The sequence below is a fragment of the Populus alba genome, chromosome 19 (assembly GCF_005239225.2).
Source record: "Populus alba chromosome 19, ASM523922v2, whole genome shotgun sequence".
In the NCBI taxonomy this organism is placed as follows: Eukaryota; Viridiplantae; Streptophyta; class Magnoliopsida; order Malpighiales; family Salicaceae; genus Populus; species Populus alba.
The window spans coordinates 7,851,493-7,870,752 of record NC_133302.1 but is presented as its reverse complement, the minus strand read 5'-3'; the positions used below and the strand labels follow the sequence as shown (position 1 = coordinate 7,870,752).

The 19,260-nt window shown below is 38.0% G+C and overlaps 1 protein-coding gene across 1 annotated transcript; it reads right to left on the bottom strand.

Moving 5' to 3' along the window:
- Positions 1 to 16,855: 16,855 nt before the first annotated feature.
- LOC118056955 (probable methyltransferase TCM_000331) lies at positions 16,856 to 18,820 on the bottom strand. Its single transcript, XM_035069402.2, has 4 exons — positions 18,712 to 18,820; positions 17,996 to 18,403; positions 17,394 to 17,648; positions 16,856 to 17,318 (listed from the first exon to the last, which is right to left on the bottom strand). The coding sequence occupies exons 1-4, from the start codon at positions 18,781 to 18,783 to the stop codon at positions 16,941 to 16,943; spliced, it is 1,113 nt and encodes a 370-aa protein (XP_034925293.1). The 5' UTR covers positions 18,784 to 18,820; the 3' UTR covers positions 16,856 to 16,940.
- Positions 18,821 to 19,260: the final 440 nt, after the last annotated feature.

Sequence of the window (19,260 nt, the reverse complement as noted above, 5' to 3'; positions counted from 1 at the left end):
AAATAACAACAGAGTTTCCTAGAAACTAGGACATTATTAACAGAACAATTAACTAACTGAAACTTCAACATTAGAGATAATAATTAAGAAAAATAGACAGTAATATAACCTTAGAAAGCCAATGTAGGCTGGAAGAGGAATGAAAGAAATGCAAACTCTTGCTTAGGAAGAGCCTATGATAGAAAGAACCAGGTACTCCTGTTATGAAACAGTGCTGTCCATACAAGTCTCCCTTTTCTTTTCCAAACTTGTCGTAGAAAAATGGCAGCGACTTGAAAACAGTATTGAAATCATTCACTGGAAGGTCATTCAGAAACACCTGAAATTCGGGCAGGTTACAGTTCAGTTGTTGGCAAAGTTCATAAACGACGTCCATGATTTCAGAAACGAACAAGAGAGTATTGGGTCCTGAAGAGCAGCCCAAGTATGCTAGTTTGAAGCAAGTGGGAAGGGCGGTGCTGAACATGTCCTTGATGGTATCTTCTAGGATTGGCCTAGCTTTTGATAGCACTGTTTTCTGCGAAACGAATTGTCAAACCACATCAGAATTAATCTGCAATACTGGCTTCCACGAAAAAACTAAATGCAATAATTACTAATATATTCGGTGAGATGTGATGCCAGGAAGAAGGAAATGCATGCAGCGATGGCTACTTGCTTCCTTCATATCATTATACTTCGCTTATCTTACCTAACTTAAAAATTTAAGTTGGTACGCGAGGTCTTCTCTACTTTCAATAAAATTCTAACACTACCAAAAAGAAAGGAAAAAAAAAGGTAATTTGCCTCTCTAAATGCACTCAGACATCACATTTTTATGAAATAAGGTGTTAGAGAGAGAGAGAGAGAGAGAGAGAGAGAGAGAGAGGAGAGAGAGAGACTTGAAGGAATGAATTCTTGGCGTAGCTGGTTTCACCATCTCCTGGATTCATGCAAAGAACGCTTTCCACCATCATGTTTATTGGCTGTTGCTTTGGTTCTGCTATCTGCTGATTTGTTCTTAGCTCCAACTTCTTATACAAAGCTTTCAATCATCCATGCATGAGATGTGCGGTTGTAATTAATAGAAAGATGTATGGTTCCTACTGCTAATCATAATCGAAACTTTCAGGAAAAATACTGAAAACGCCAAAAAAACATTTCTTCTTCTATTTTGTGGTACAGATACAAATTAGCTGTATTCACTTTTCTTTCCTTCCATAAATGTGTCGGTGTAGTCATTTAACTTTAAAACAGGAAACGCCACTGGGGTGAAAATGATAACAACTTCAGTAATTAATCTGTACAAACTAGATTAAATATGAACACGTATGGCAAATAGGTGGATCCTGCTTAATCAGACACAAACCAGCTAGGATGATCACTTTATGTGCATTCATTAACAAATAATTCCATGTTTGATTGATCTATATCGTCGTACACGCACCACCGAGTCAACTTTTGATGCAAGCAATAGGCTGTCAAGATTCCAGTTGCTCCTCACCCAGTATATCAATGAGAGCTATTTGATACTTCCGAGCCTCGAAATCCATTTTCATATTGAAACTCAAGAATAATAAATATATGTGTTGGGAAAATATGGGTGCAGTCCACTTGTGTGCATATATATTTTATTTGATTGATATGCTTATGCAGGGTGTCATGGCAATGAAGCAAGGAAACAATTTTTGTCAGAGAGCTGAATAACTGATCTATATTCATTCATTTCATTATCATTAAAAAAATAGTGTTCGTAGCAATGGTTTCTTTATCTTTGCCTATTTAATAGCACTTCACTAAGATAAGATCTGTAAATTTCAGAAAATTCAAATGTATCCTGCTGTGATGATAATTTTCTGTCTGCAACATAGAGGTGTGTGCTTTAATATCAAGAGTATTTTACAGGCAGAAAGCCGGGCCTGTCGGGAAAAAGCAACACATGACAGCAAATTCGGGTCTGGAACGATGGACTTGGAATTGATACTTTTGTTGCACATATAATGGATGCTAGAGGAGTTCGTTTAACTACTTTGAATTTCATCCTGCGTGCATCGCATCAGTGGAGGCTTTTTCTTCTGCTAAAGGAGAAGATGGAGAATATATGAGGTGCCGTGACAAGACCAGAGAAAGAAGCTAAAACCGATGAAGCTGGCAGCAGGAAAATATCCGAAAGGCAACAAGTGAGAGGAGAAGTACGCATCTGGAAGGCAGTTGAACACACTTTGCAAGATAAAGCAGACGCTGACTTCGAATAGCAGCCTGTTAAGAGAAATGAAACAGCCTGTCAATCAGAAGCAAAAAGTAATCTTCATATAACACCTAGAGCTTGGAGTAGGAACCAAAAATTGCAGATGTAACCGGTAGCAAAGCAGACAATAGCATAATCAGTAGTGCGGCAAAGAAGTAGCAAGTAAAGTAACAGAAATATACAGAATAGCCTGCAGGTGCATGATAAGATGAAGGCTTTAGTAGTATATACAGAGAGGTTATTGACAGATGAGAGAAGAATGAAGAAATCTTGTTATGCTTAACCTTTTCTTTTCACTGTTTTTATTGAATTGTTCCTTCTTCAATGAGTTAGTTATATATACATGCAGCTGTAACAACTTAACGGCATATTGTAACTAACTTTTCTAACTAACTAACTAACTGATTCATCACTAACAGATTTATTCAATATTATACATATTATTCACTGTACTCTAACATCCCCCCACAAGATCAGGCGCGTGAATAACTAAGCCTGAGGTTGCAGCAATGAGTACGAAATAGAGGGGCACTCAACCCCTTAGTGAGTATATTAGCGAATTGTTCTTGTGATGAGACAAATTGCTTCTGTGAAACGCGTTCACGAACAAAATGCACATCGACCTCAATGTGTTTGGTCTTTTGATGCTGAACATGATTAAATGAGAGAGCAATGGCAGAGAGATTATCATAGAAAAGAATAGGGATATGAGGCAGTGAAATATGCAAGAAAACCAATAACTGCTTGAGCTAATCCACCTCAGCTGTAGTAAAGGATAATGCACGATACTCAGCTTCTATGGACGATCTGGACACTATTTGTTGCTTCTTGGAAGACAGATAGGATTGTTTCCCAAAAAGATGACCAGACCTGTAGTGGACTGTCTATCATTAGGATCCCCTGCCCAATCAGCATCACTGAAAGCCTTTAACTGCAAGTCCCCCTTAGTATAAGAAATACCACGATGCAAAGTGCCCTTAAGGTAATGCAAAATTCATTTCACAGCAGTGAAATGGGACACCATTGGATTCTGTATAAATTGGCAAACTAGATGGACAAAAAATGCAATGTCAGGTCGTGTAAAGGTTAAGTACTACAAAGCTCTTACAATCCTGCGATATGCTGTAGGATTAGAATATGGTGCCCCATCCTCTTTGAGTAGGCGATGAGAAGGAAGACACGGAGTATCACACGCCTTAGCATCAACCATCTCAGATTTAAGCAGTAACTCCTCAATATATTTGGATTGAGACAAAAACAAACCCGTAGACGTATGAGTGATCTGGATGCCCAAGAAATAATGAAGAGAGCCTAAGTCTGTGATGTCAAACTTGGTTGTGAGAGCTTGGATAACTTGCAAAATTGCAGCAGATGCACTACCTGTGATGATAATATCGTCCACATAAAGGAGTAGCACGACAATATAGGGACCAACAGGCTTGACAAACAAGGAGGGATCATAATAGGTTGTGGTAAAACCCAAGGAAGGCAGAAACTGAGTAAACCGATCATTCCAGGCTCTAGGTGCCTACTTTAAACCATATAGAGATTTATGCAGTTTGCACACAAGCTGAGGATGCAATGAATCTTCAAAGCCGGGGGGCTGAGACTTGTAAACTTCTTCTTGAAGGATGCCATGCAGGAATGCATTTTTGACATCTAATTGTCTGAGGGGCCAACCGAAGTGAGCAACAAGGGCAAGAATTAGTCGAGCAGTGGCAGGTTTCACCACAAAACTAAAGGTGTCACCATAATCCAAGCCAAGTTCCTAACTAAAACCTTTGGCCACCAACCGTGCTTTGTGCCTAGCAATTGAGCCATCTGAATGTCGTTTAATCTTGAAAATCCACTTGCATCCCACCAAGTTTCTCTTTGCTGGTAAAGGAACAAGACTCTAGGTGCCTTGAGTATGTAAGGCATGAATTTCAGATTGCATAGCCTGTAACCACACAGGGGTTTTGATGGCAGACTTGTAAGTAGCTGGTTCTATCAAAGAAAGATCATTTGCACTGGGATCTTGAATACTGGCTAAGAAAGCCTTTCGTTTATGAATGCCACTTTTGCTTCTGGTTTGCATGGGATGCATATTTAGAGAAGGAATGGACAAGAAAACTTGAAGGTTGTCAGGATTAAATGCAGGAGAACTAATACTGATATCAGCCGCCACAGGAGGAGGAGAAGAGGCTTTAGCAGAAGTAGTAATGGATGGAGAACTAGGAGAAACTGTAGAGAAGACAGGTGTATGATGGGAAGGGGAACCAGGGATGGAAGGGATAACTGTGTTCCCTATATTAACAAGAGGCATAGGACATAAGGAGGAGGAATATGATTGTGATGACTGAACTGGGGGCGCGAAGACATGAGAGAATGCAGGGTATGGAAATTCATTTTCATAAAAAATAACATGTCTTGAAACAAACAAGTGCAGTGTGGGCACATGATAGCACAAATAAACTTTGTACCTGATGCTGTATCCAAGAAACACACATTTTGAATTTTTGGGCTGCAATTTGTTGTGATTATAAGGGCCAAAAAGAGGAAAACAAGCACAACCAAATATCCTAAGATGATTAAGATTTGGAGAGGATCCAAATATCATCTCAAAGGGAGATTTTTGAAGAAGAACTGGAGTGGGCATACGGTTGATGAGGTATGTAGCTGTTAAGCATGCATAAGACCAAAATTGAGATGGTAATTTGGTTGTGTTCAAGAGAGTGATTGTGGTTTCCATAATGTGTTTGTGTTTCCTCTCAGCTACCCCATTCTATTCAGGGGTGTGGGGACACGAGAGGTGATGAGCAATGCCTTTGGCAATAAGAAATTGTTTCAGACAATTGCAGGTGTATTCGCCCCCCCATCAGTCTGGAGAGTTTTGATAGTAGCAGAATATTATGTAACAATAAAGGAATAGAAGGCAACAAATGTAGATAACAAATCAGAGTTGTTGATTAAGGGAAACAACCAGTAATACCATGTAAATTCATCAACAAAGATAGTATAATATCTATCCACTGAATACACGGGGCAGTTCCCTATAAATCAGTATGGATAGTGGCAAATGGAGAAGCGAATTTATGATTATGTTAAGGGAAAGGTAGCTTGCTAACTTTCCCTGCAAGACATGGATGATACATCATAGGGGAAAAAGTTTTTGAAACAGGAATATGAGCTTTATTAAGCATGAGGGAGACTACAAAATTGGTGGGATGTCCTAACCTATGATGCCATAAATTGGACTAAACAAGTTGGCTACGAAATGCCTGAGCTGGTGATGGTTGAGTAGGAGATGATGGTGAATAAGCATGGATGGGATAAAGACCATTACTGCACAAGCCTCTGTAAAGAATCCTCCTTGTGGCTTTGTCCTTAATCCAAAAGCAAAATGCATAAAAAATAAGCCAACAATTATTATCAAGGCAGAGCCGATGGACGGATAAGAGATTCTAAGTTAATTTTGGAACAAAGAGCACATAATCTAACTTGAGTGAGGACATAGAAGAATTAATAGTAGATTGACCAACATGAGATACTAGCAAACCTTCACCATTGGCGATTTGAATTGTGTCAGCTGTTGGATATGGTGAGGCTAATGTCAGATTATTGAAGTCTATTGTCATATGATTCATGGCACCAGAATCAGTGAGCCATACTTGAGAAGGTCCAGAGGAATGGGATGCCAAAGGTGCAGGGGTGACCATGGTGTGCATGGCTTGCATAGGAGGCTGTGAGTCTGGACATTGAGCAGAGGAGAATGAGGGATATGGTAAAAGGGTGCGATATGAGGATTGTTGCATAGTAGAGGATTGTATGGGATATGATTGATGAGATGGATAAGCAGTGGTAAATTGTAGGCCAATATAGTTTGATCCCTTGTCATTATAAAAACAGAACTAGGTGGTGTGATTGATTTTGCCACATATATGACATTTGGGTCTCTTATAAGAAGAAGCATCACAAAACGGGGTAGTATGTCCCTCAGAATTGCATAATTGACATATTGGCATCATGGATGCAGGGTGACTGTGGAATGGCTGATTAGGGGAAGGACCAAGAACTCCAGGATTAGAGGCTAATTGTTCATGTGTCATAGAAAAGAACACTGATCTAGAGTGAAGATGTCTAGATCCCTGAATAAATCGACCTCTGCCAGTGTGTCTGTTCCCACTATACGCCTTAAATCCTCTGTTAACATTCTGAGATGAATTATGATTCACAGGAAAACTGGTAGTCACAACCATTGCTGTCATTAGAGGAACATGAGCTGAGGCCTCTACAATTACTTCTTCTGCAAGCAACTGTGAACGAAAATCATGCAATGAGATCACACTCTCACGTCCCCTTATAACACATCTGAATGTGTTATACTCATTAGACAAGCCATTGAGAGCCAGAATGACTATATCTTCATCAACAAAGTATACACCAGCAGCTGTAAGATAGTCCCTAACTTCTTTAATACGATGAAGATATTGTGAGATTGAGTCTGCTCCTTTCTTGATTGTTTGAAGATTAGATTTCATATGAAAAATGCTAGTTTTAGACACAGTTGAGAACTGTTCTTTCAGTTGATTCCACAGATCTTTGGAGCTGGTGCTACCAATTGCACAAGACATAGCAATAGGTGATAATGTAGCAGTAATCAGTTGCATGATGGCTTGATCATGCATTTTCCAGATTATGAATTCATCATTTTGAGAAGTAGTGATTCCGGATTCGCGTGAAGCTGTGCTGAGTTGAGGTGGACAATGAATTGATCCATCAACATACCCCATACTGCCATTTCTTTCAAGCAGAAGTTGCATGTGAAAGTTCCAATTGAGGTAGTTTGAATCATCCAGCTTGACATTAACAGACATAGGAATAGAAGGGATGAGAGCTGTGATTGGAGATTGCAAGAGTTTAAGTTATGAAGCATTCACCATTGAAAGATTAGTAGATTGTAAGTCAGAGATCAGAATGTGTAGAAGAAGAGATAGTGCGGAAGCAAGGATAGAAGGATCTTCAAGTGTGAGCTAGCTGCTCTGATACCATGATAAGATGAAGGCTTTAGTAGTATGTATAGAGAGGTTATTGACAGACGAGAGAAGAATGAAGAAATCTTGTTATGCTTAACCTTTTCTTTTTACTGTTTTTATTGAATTGTTCCTTCTTCAATGAGTTAGTTATATATACATGCAACTGTAACAACTTAACTGCATGTAACTAACTTTTCTAACTAACTAACTAACTAATTGATTCATCACTAACAGATTTATTCAATATTATACATATTATTCACTGTACTTTAATAGTGCAAACATTGAAGGATCAATACCATGAGAAATACAGGTAGCTATGCATTCTAAACCTTGAGAATCTAGTAATTGTGACACAACCAATCCATTGGAAAAATGTGGAGAAGTGTTCTCTTTCTAGCGTTATTATTATAATTAGAAGCAAAAAGTGTTCTCTTTTCTTTCCTTCCATAAATGTATGTGAAAATGATGTGTATTTAGTTTTTTGTAATCCCATTATATTATAGAATGTATAGCATGTATCTATCAGAATAGAAAATTAATATAGGATTATTCTAATGTTGTAATCCCCACAGTTATTGCAGTGTTCTACCGCATATATATAAATAGGAAGGTTGGCTAAGGCACAACCCAAGACATTCCATTATTCTCAACTTGGTATTAGAGTCACAAAACCCTAAATTAATTAAACCTACTTTTCTCACAGCCTTCCTTCTTCAATGGAACAACTGCCACATACAGCTTCCAATTCTGCAGCATCTGCAGTCTAGCCTTCTTCTCCGGCAGTGCAACCTTCTTCTCTTGCAGCGCCTCCTCTGCTGTGTTACCGCCTAGTTTCTCCTCTGCCATGGCTGGTGAACAACTCCTCTTGCAGCCCACGTCTGATGTAGCTGCTACCGCAAGCATTATCTCCCTTTCTCACACTCATCAAGTCATCTCCCTCAAATTAACAAACACCAGTTATTTATATTGGAGTATGCAGATGCTGCCTTATCTCCTAGGACAAGGAGTTTTTAGTTTTGTTGATGGCTCCAACACATGTCCACCTTCACATGTTCTTGCTAGAGATGGTATCTCTCTTCAGGTAAATCTGCTCTTTCTTTGCTGGAAACAACAAGACCAACTCATTATGAGTGCTCTTCTTTCCTCCATATCTATGGAAGTTTTGCATCTTGTTGTTGGTTGTCAAAGTTCTTATTTAGCTTGGGGCACTCTTGAGCGAGCTCTCGCTCCCACCTCCAACTCTCGTATTATGCAACTTCACGACTCTCTTCAAGATCTTTGACATGGTGATGAATCAGTAACTCAATTTATGCAAAAAGCTAAGGCTTTATTTGATGAATTGGCTGCTGTTGGCCGACCAGTTTCACTTGAAGATTTCAATTTATATGTGTTTTATGGTCTTTGGGGAGAGTTTAAAGACTTAGTTACCAGTCTTATTACCAAGGCCGAACCGTTATCATATGCAGATCTTCACAGTCATCTTCTCACGCATGAATTTCTTCACAAATCTTCAGCTTCCATACATGCTCCTCTGCTGCCCACACCCAACATTCCATCATTTGCTCTTGTTGTGCAGCGCCAGACCTTTGGCAATTTTGGCCGTAGCAAGGGCCACTTTAATGGTGGCTAGCGTCTTAACCAGTCTAGTAGCAGAGGCAACCGATTTGCTGACTCCAAACTTGATAAGGGCAGCTTCCAAAACCCCTCTTTCAGTGACAGTCGGCAGGGCTCATGGCAGGGCTCTTAGCAGCGCATTAGGGGGAAGAATCCACGCTGCCAACTATGTCATAATTTCAGCCATATAGCTCCCCACTGTCCTCAATTCCAACAGCGAGGTTATGACCATTAGCCTATTGCCAATTTGGTGCAGCACAATCTCTCCTCAACCGGTTCTGTTGATTGGTTTTCGGATATCGGTGCCAATCAACACGTCACACCTGATCTTGCCACCTTGACTGCTTCAAAACCGTATCTTGGTAATGATAATTTGCATGTTAGTGATGGTTAGGGCCTTCCTATATCTCATCTTGGTCATACAAAAATATACACACCACATCGTTCTTTCACCTTATCTAATGTTCTTCATGTTCCTGCAATCACAAAACCTCTGCTCTCTGTTTAGAAATTTTGTCTTGATAATAATGTTTATTTTGAATTTCACCTTCATGTTTTTTATGTCAAGGATCTCAACACCCATGAAGTCCTTCTCTTAGGTTAGAGTAAAGATGGTCTTTATGCCCTGACCAAGTCTTTTGTCACGTCAGTTCCTCAAGCCTATTGGTCTCCTTGCACCTCTGCCTCTACCGATTTATGGCATCATTGACTAGGTCATCCTACTTCACGTATTTTTTCAATTGTTAATCTTGAAAAATAAGATCATTTGTAACAATAAACATCTTAATTTTCAATGTCAAAGTTGTTTGTTAGGAAAATCATCGCATTTGTCTTTAGGAACTACGGGTCACAAAACTTCTGCTATGCTTGAATTAATTTTTAGTGATGTATGGGGCCCTGTTCCTCTCTTTTCTTTAGATGGCTATTGTTATTTTGTTATCTTTGTTGATGCTTATACTATATATGTATGGTATTATCCTCTCGTTGCCAAGTCTGATGTTTACTCTGTCTTTCATCAATTTCAGACTCTTGTTGAACGTCAATTTTATTAAAAATAAATATGTTCAAACTGATTGGGGTGGTGAATACCGAAAATTATCCTCATTTTTTCAGACCGTTGGTATTCATCATCATCTGATTTGTCCCCACACTCATGAACAAAATGGAACAGTAGAGCGTCGTCATAGGCATATTGTGGAAACTGGTCTTACTCTTTTGGGCAATGTAAAACACCTTTTTGATTTTGGAATTATGTTTTTGAAACCTCTGTTTATCTTATAAATCGCACGCCTACTCTTGTTCTTGCCCATCGCTCTCCGTGTGATTGTTTATTTCAATGGTCTCCTGATTATCACTTTTTGCGTACTTTTAGGTGTCTCTGTTTTCCTTTTCTGCGTCCATATAATAATCATAAATTGGATTTTCATTCCTCTCTATGTGTGTTTTTGGATATAGTTCCTTGCATCTTGGTTATTGGTGTCTTGACATTGCATCTCACCGTATTTATATTTCCCGTCATATACGCTTCCATGAACATGTGTTTCCATTTAATAATTCTAAACAGATTGCAAAGGTCTCCACCACAACCCCACCTCACCCACTACTGTCACCCTCCTAAATTTGCTAAACCACCCACCGCCACCCACTTTTACCAACCACCTAAACAGCCTATAGCACTCAGCTCTTCAACTTCAAATAGCCACCCGACCACAACCCCCACCCATCCTTTGGCCATCATCCCATGCTTGTTTATCTAACCCTTATGATACTGGTTCAAATCATCAATTGCTCTCATCTCCTCATGGTCTTGGGGTACTTTCTAGTCCCTTCTCTACTTTGCCCTCCTTGGCCAGCATTCCTGTAGATTCGGTCTCTGCTTACAACCCCTCCCGCTGGTCTGCAACTTATGGTTGATTTGTCTTCTTATCAGCTGCCACAAGTCTCCTCACTGTCACCGTCTTCCCCTGCGTCTCCATCAACACGCAGCAGACATCCTATGACTCTCAGACCGCAGCAGCCTAAGACAACTAATCTGGTTGCTTCCGCTGCCGCCCCTTTTACCTCCACATGGGTACTATATTCTCCCTCTTTTGAGCCTTTTGCATTCTCTGATGCTGAGTGGTATGCAGTTTGGAATAATGCTATGTGTGATGAGATCGCCGCTTTATGCTTAAATCGCACTTGGTCTTTGGTTCCATTTCATCCTTCGATGAACATTGTTGGCAGTAGATGGGTATATCGGATCAAACGTCGTGTTGATGGTAGTATTGAGCGCTATAAAGCATGCCTTGTTGCTAGAGGTTTTACCTAGTAGAAAGGTATTGATTATTCTGAAACCTTCAGTCCAGTTATTAAGGAGGCCACTGTCCGATTGGTTTTCTCTATCGCGGTTTCGCGAAATTGGAAGAATCATCAGCTTGATATTCATAACGCCTTCCTCAATGATGTTCTACATGAAACATCCTCCAGGTTTTGTTGACTCTTCTCTTCCATCTCATGTGTGCAGATTGCACAAATCATTGTATGGTTTGAAACAGGCACTGAGAGCATGGTACACTCGTCTAAGTGATTTTTTGCTCTCCATCGGTTTCCAAGCTTCCGAGGTTGGCACTTCCCTGTTTATCTTATTTGATGGTACTAATATCTTTTATCTCCTGGTGTATGTTGATGATATTCTGCTCACGGGTAGCAACTCTGCTATGCTCCATCACCTTATACAGCTACTCAGCTCTGAGTTCAAGCTTCGTGACTTAGGTGATGTTCACTACTTTCTGGGTATTGAAGTTCAGTCTACCGGTATGGGTTTAATGCTGCGTCAACATAAATATATTCTTGACATCCTCACCCGAGCTGGTATGACTTCTTGCAAACCCGTTACTACTCTAGTCTCCCTTTCGAAAGTCACTTTATTACCAGATCACTCATTCTCTAATCCCACCCGATTTTGTCAAATTACCCGTCCAGATTCTTATTGGGCCGCCGTCAAATGTATTTTACATTATCTTAAAGGTACAACATCTTATGGTTTTCATATCACTCGAGGCTCCTCTTTTACTCTACATGGCTTTACAGATGCAGATTGGGCTGGTAGTATTGATGATCGCAAGTCTACGAGTGGCTATCTTGTCCTTTTTGGTCAGACGCTGATTTCTTGGAAATCCGGCAAGCAACACATGGTTGCTCGCTCCTCTACTGAGGCTGAGTATAAAGCCCTTGCTAATGGTACCGCTAAAGTCATTTGGCTTCAATACTTGTTAACAGATTTGCAGGTTCCCTCAGTCTCTGCTCTTACCATTTGGTGTGATAATCTTGGTGCTACCTATCTCTCAACAAATCCTGTCTTCCATGCTCGTACTAAGCATGTTGAAGTGGATTATCACTTTGTTCGTGACCACGTTGCCAAGAAAGAGATTCAGATTCGTTTTGTTCCTTCTCGGGATCAACTTGCCGATGCCTTTATTGAACCGCTTCCTGTTGCATCCTTTACTGCTTTTCGGTTCAAGCTTCGGGTTGATCCCTCACCATCAGCTTGAGGGGGCATATTTTAGAATGAATACCATGTATCTATCAGAATAGGAAATTAATATAGGATTATTCTAATGTTGTAATCCCTACAGTTACTGTAGTGTTCTGCCACATATATATAAATAGGACGGTTGACTAAGGCACAACCCAACACATTCCATTATTCTCAACTCATTATTTCCTACTAATTAAAACAGATGTGTTAGTTTAACTGTTTTTTATGAACAATGAATTAACTGACTTTTTTTTTTAATTAAACCATTCTAAAGCCTAAAAAGAAGAAATCAGGCTTGAAAGTATAGTAAACATATATTTTTTTAAAGATAGGTCATTTATTAACAATAGTACTTGTAGCTAGCTCATTTATTTAGATCAATGATGAATCTACAACCTTTATATCACAGGATAAACCTGTAATGTCCATGGAAATAGTGATTTGAGTTCGTTAATAAACCTAGTTATCATTGTCTCTGAATTTTTTTTCTCTTTCTAAGATTCCAGAACTCATTTACCAATGTTTCATTTGGTTTTTTTATTTATTTATAAAAATCGAGTGTATTAATAAAAAAATCATTTAGATGATGACCTCTAAAAAGTTAAAGATGATTTACAGAAAAATAAAATGAATGTGTTAAAAAAAAAGATAAAAGGAAATAAAGAGAAATATATAATGAAAGAGCAACCAAATTAATAATTTGTAAACGTCCACATTCGAATACCATCTGCATAATAAATAATATCGTTACCAATATAGCTAAAATTAGATTCACTACACTCTAGTCAAACTGATAATCTATGCAAGATTAAAGAGAAACTTGAATACTAATCTGGCTTCACCTTGTTAAAAATCAAATCATTTCTTATAAGCCAAACACTTTATGCTATACCAAATGAAAGGGAATTCCAAGCCAAAGTCTGAAATATACCTTTCACTAAAGAATACCAGTGACAAATAAAACAATATAGAGTATGAAGGATGCATCATTGTAATAATTTTACCCACAATTCCAAGTATTATAAAAAAGAAATAACAATGATATGAAGTCTCTTGTTCTACTACACAAAATGGACATATGGATTGCTTTACTAGAAGTAACCCGCATTTGAGAAGAAAGTCACTTGTATGAAGTTGATTTGGGACCACCAACCATATAAATGTTTGTATTTTGGGTGGAGCTATTTTAAACAATACATTAGATTTCAAATGACAAGATCCTCCAAAAACAATCTTATCAATAAGACAACTGCACAATTTGACCTAATTGTCATCCTTGCCTAAGCTCTAAATCTTTCTGTTGTTACTCAGTTTTGGGCCCTACGTGCTGAAGATGGTGTGTACCTCTTTTGAACTAAGTGCAGGAGTTTAGCTCATGTTTGCTAGAAGATTGACAAAAGCAGAGAAGAAAGAAATGTTTTTCAAACCCTATTTGAGTTGTTTTCTGTTCTCTTTATCCTCCCTGTTTGCTACCAAAATCATCAAGTTTCCTAGATTGATTAGGAGTCTTTATAATACTAAATTTGTTCCTTCTTTATCTGGTCTTTAAGGTTGGATAAATCCCTTAGAATTTGCACTAAAACAAAACTGATTTTGTTGCTGTCGTAATTTTTGTTCCAATTTAGGTTCTAATTTTGACTTGGTTTCGCACAATATCTAACTATCCCAACAATATTTTGTCACTCATACCATGTTAAAAAATTGACCTACACCTTTATTGGGCTTAGGGCTCGTTGTTCTTATGGAATATTCTCAGTCAGATTGGGATGCTTGGCATTATCAGTTTTCCAAAATTAGATCAGGAGATCCCTTTTCACCAACCAAGTTATGGTTAGATTCTGTTCTTCAAAATGAATTTATCTCACTTTGAATCCTCATGAAAGTTATAGACCGGTACCTGTAGATGAATGTAAGTTTTTGAATCTCCTGATTTCTATATCAAAAGCCCAAGATATTCTCGTTTGAGTATCTAATGTGAAAGGAGAGAATCCTGCTGCAAGAAGGATTCCAACCCCAGTGTTTGCACTAAAAAGTGATTTTGCTACAGTTGCAATTATGTTGCTCACTATTCTTATGTCATACTCTCACCTAGTTTGGGTTGCTCAACATTGTCAGTTTCCGAATCAGACAAGGAGATTCTTTTGACCAAGGAGATTGCGGCCAAATTCTATTATTCAAAATGACTTTATCTCACTTTGGATCCTTTATGAAAGTTGTAGTCCTATACGTGTAGATGAATTTGGGTTTTTGAATTGTTTGATTTTGATAATAGAAGCTCAAGATATTCCCTTTTGAATATCTAGCGTGAAAGTAGAGAATCCTACCACGAGAAGGTTTCTAGCCGAGTTTTATTGCAATTCTGTTCTTCAAAATGATTTTATCTCACTTTGAACCCTTCATGGAAGTTTTAGTCCTATATGTGCTGATGAATTTGGGCTTTTGAATTGCTTGATTTTGGTATCATAAGCTTAAGATATTCTCTTTTGAACATCTTGCATTGAAAATAGAGAATCCTACCGCGAGAGGGATTCTAGCCCGAGTTTGCAAGGGAATATTCTTTATTCTTCAAACGAGACCATGCAATCTTTCATTTTTACAAACCACACTGCATATGGAACAACCCTATTAGAATTAATTAGTATGGTACTGTTCATTGTCATTTTGAGAACAACCCCTCCCCGTTTGCATTTCTTCCCTTGTTCTCTCCACAACTATCCCATATGATTTTTTTTTGCACAACTCTCCCCATCTGTGTTCTTTACTTTTCTCTTCAATTTTCTCTTAGTTTCCTTTGTCCTCTCGTTGTATTTTTGGAGCTGCAGATCACGTTTTTTGCTGCCTTAGTCCAAAACAAACAACCAGTGCCTCACGGTGCCAGTTGTGGAAGGAAAGAAAGGATCCGCACCACCCTTTGATAACTAAAAATAATTAATGGAATCAACAGAATATCAATCAAAATATTTTGGTTTCCTAACTTGCTTTATCTCTGATTATAAGCCACCCCAAATTGTATCCTAGATTAGTGTATTTTGTTTTGTAAATAGAGCTGTGTTTAGGCTATATAAACCTCCTCTACTAGGAGAAGAAAGGAATGAAAAAAAAGGAAAGAGACAGAGGAAAAAGTAGGAGAGGAGGAGAAGAAACATTTGAGATCTGCAGCACATAGAGAGGAGGCTTTGCTGCAGAACTTCGGCTTCCTTGAGCATACGAATGTGTTTCATTTCCAGTTATAAAATTTCAAGTTAAGCTGGCTTTGAATGTTTTTAGTTGTCTTAAGTTTTCTTGTAAATCTTATAATATATATATGTTGGTTTTCTACCTTCTATTGTGATGTTTGCGTTTAAATGTTATGCTCATGTTTTGATCAAAATATAAAAATATTTTATTGGTGCTCTTTAGTATCTCACGTTTACTAGACTGGACATTTATTATGTTGTTAACAAAGCCTGCCAGTTTATGCATGCTCCTACTGAGAGTCATTGGGTTGCTGTTAAACGTATTTTACGCTACTTGAAAGGTATGTCATCTTATGGCATCCACCTTACTTGTGGCTCCTCTTTATCACTTCATGGGTTCACTGACGCCGATTGGGCGGGGAGTGTTGATGATCGAAAATCTACTGGTGGATATATTGTTTTTCTTGGCACCACACCTATTTCATGGAAATCTGGGAAGCAACGCACTGTTGTTCGCTCCTCCACTAAAGCAGAGTATAAAGCATTGGCTGATGGTACTGCTGAGGTTCTTTGGTTACGCTATCTTCTAACAGATCTGTGCTTTTCCCCTAGTTCTGTTACTACTATCTGATGCGATAATTTGGGTGCTACTTATCTGTCTGCTAATCCAATTTTTCATGCTCGAACAAAGCATGTTGAAGTTGATTATCACTTTGTTTGTGATCGGGTGGCCAAAAAGGAGATTAAGATTCGCTTCATCTCCTCCAAAGATCAATTAGCAGATGTTCTCACTAAACCACTCTCTTACTTTACATTTGCTCTTTTACGTTACAAGCTTCATGTGGATAACCCACCTTCAGCTTGAGGGGGTGTATTATGGAATGTGTTAGATTAGGAAATATTGTATTATTAATGTATTGACTTATCATGTGTAGTATGCTACACCGTAACACATGTACTTCCCTAATACTATAAATAACAGAGGTGGCTATCTCATTAGGTTAAGCCTCTCAATTATCATAAACCTTGTTTCAACTGGGTTTGGCATTGTCAGACTCAACGATTTTGGGTCTGACGTTACAGCCGAACCCTATGCTTTGGGTTTTATATTTTTATAATTTTTTTATTAAAATAAAAAGTGAGTCAGTGTTGTAACACGAGCCACCTAACTACTCTATTCTATTCAGGCTCTGGTCTTGAATTGAAATCGGATGAATGCAAGTTTTTTTTTAATAAAAAAAATAAACAAAACTGGAACAAAAATGTTATTTAAAAAAAGAGAATTTTCATGCATGCACACTGTTTTTATTCATAATGAGCCAAAACTACTTCCATAGATAATTAGTTTATTTCTGCTTCAGAAGCATTTATTCGCTCATCATCTGCTACACTGGAATATACTCCTTCTTTGTCATTGTGAGGACTATGTTTATGTGTTTTGTCTTCTCCACGCACAGATGTTCACCTACATACTCTGCGTACCTCTTGAACAATTCATCCATTATATCATCTCCAAAATGACTAACCAACATCGGTTCTGCAACAGCTCTTACAATATTTGCCACATTTCGTCCACATTGGTCCTTTTCAAACACAAAATCTTTGTTGCTGATATCATCATTAGCATCCCAGTTAATAGCAAAAGTTTCTAGCTTATCAATATCGAACGATCCCTCCATTTCGATGATTTTCCTCACTTCTCCTTCGTAAGGATTATAGTATGGCAGATTGAAGGTATCGATATCGGCCTCTACAACAAGTCCCTGAAACTTAAATTAATTAATCTCCATAACCAACAAGGCAAGCAACTTGCTTAATTTAAATGAAAATAAACTAACCTTTGCTGCTAAGTCTAGCAGTGACTTTGCTAGCAGCTCCCATCTAAGACAGCAATCTTTGCTTCTTGGATCGTCAATACTCCTGCCGAGGAATGTAAGAACTACACGTCCTCCTTGTATTATTTCCTCTGAGCGTAAGCGTAGAAACAAGGAGAAATCCTTCTGGAATTGCTCCAAGTAAGCTTTAAATACGTTAGGAGGACTTGCCTTTGCCATGTATATGTTCCCCTTGTTATTTGATATACCTTCTGGCACCTAATATCATGAAAATATATGGTCAGGCTTTGCCATGTATATGCTCACGCGTGACTAATTTAAACCACAACAGGCAACAGCACAATATTCTATAGTATTGATTCAAGCAATTGCTATTATTTATATGTATTCTGTATTTGATTCTGTAGTTATTTTAAGCTGTGATAAACGAGGTTTCAGGTTTTATATTAACTCAGTAATGGTTATAAACATCTTGTTTCTCTTCTTCTCTACCAATTTTTGTTTGTCTTTGATATTTCGCCATCTTAACTAGGCATTCCAGTTACTGGGATAAATCATTATTAACCTTAGAGATAGTAATTATGAAAAAAAGACAGTAATATAACCTTAGAAAGCCAGTGTAGGCTGTAAGAGGAATGAAAGAAATGCAAACTCTTGCTTGGGAAGAGCCTATGATAGAAAGAACCAGGTACTCCTGTTATGAAACAGTGCTGTCCATACAAGTCTCCCTTTTCTTTTCCAAACTTGTCGTGGAAAAATGGCAGTGACTTGAAAACAGTATTGAAATCATTCCCTGGAAGGTCATTCAGAAACACCTGAAGTTCGGGCAGTTTACAGTTCTGTTGTTGGCAAAGCTCATAAACGACGTCCATGATTTCAGAAACGAACAAGAGAGTATTGGGTCCTGAAGAGCAGCCCAAGTCTGCTAGTTTGAAGCAAGTGGGAAGGGCGGTGCTGAACATGTCCTTGATGGTATCTTCTAGGATTGGCCTAGCTTTTGATAGCACTGTTTTCTGCGAAACGAATTGTCAAACCACACAGAATTACTAATATATTTTGTGAGATGTGATGCCAAGAAGAAGAAAATGTATGCAGCGATTGCTATTTGCTTGCTTCAGATCATTAAACTTCGCTTATCTTACCTAACTTAAGAATTTAAGTTGCTACGCGAGGTCTACTCTACTTACAATAAAGTTCTAACACTACCAAAAAGAAAGGAAAAAAGAAGGGTAATTTGTCTCTCTAAAGGCAATAAGACATCGCATTTTTATGAAATAATGTAGTAACGAATAAGGTGTTAGAGGGAGAGAGAGAGAGAGACTTGAAGGAATGAATTCTTGGCGTAGCTGGTTTGACCATCTCCTGGATTCATGCAAAGAACGCTTTCCACCATCGTGTTTATTGGCTGTTGCTTTGGTTCTGCTATCTGCTGATTTGTTCTTAGCTCCAACTTCTTTTATAGAGTTTTCAATGCATGAAATGCGTGGTGGTAATTGAAAAATGTAAGGTTCCTATTGCTAAGCATACTAAAAGCGCCAAAAAAACGTTTTCCATTTCTATTTTGTGGTACAGTTACAAATTAATTGTACCTGAACCATAAATGTGTCGTGTTGTTATAATTATTTTTTAAAATATTTTTTATTTAAAAATATTTTAAAAATAATTTTTTTTTTATTTTTAAAAATTATTTTTGATATTAGTATATTAAAATTATCTAAAAACACTAAAAATATATTAATTTAAAATAAAAAATAAAAAATAATTAATTTTTTTAAATATTTTAAAAACACAAAAACAAACCTAACATATATATAATATAAGGTAACTCCGGTGATGTGAATTGATCTGTCGTTTCCTGCTTGTTTGAGCG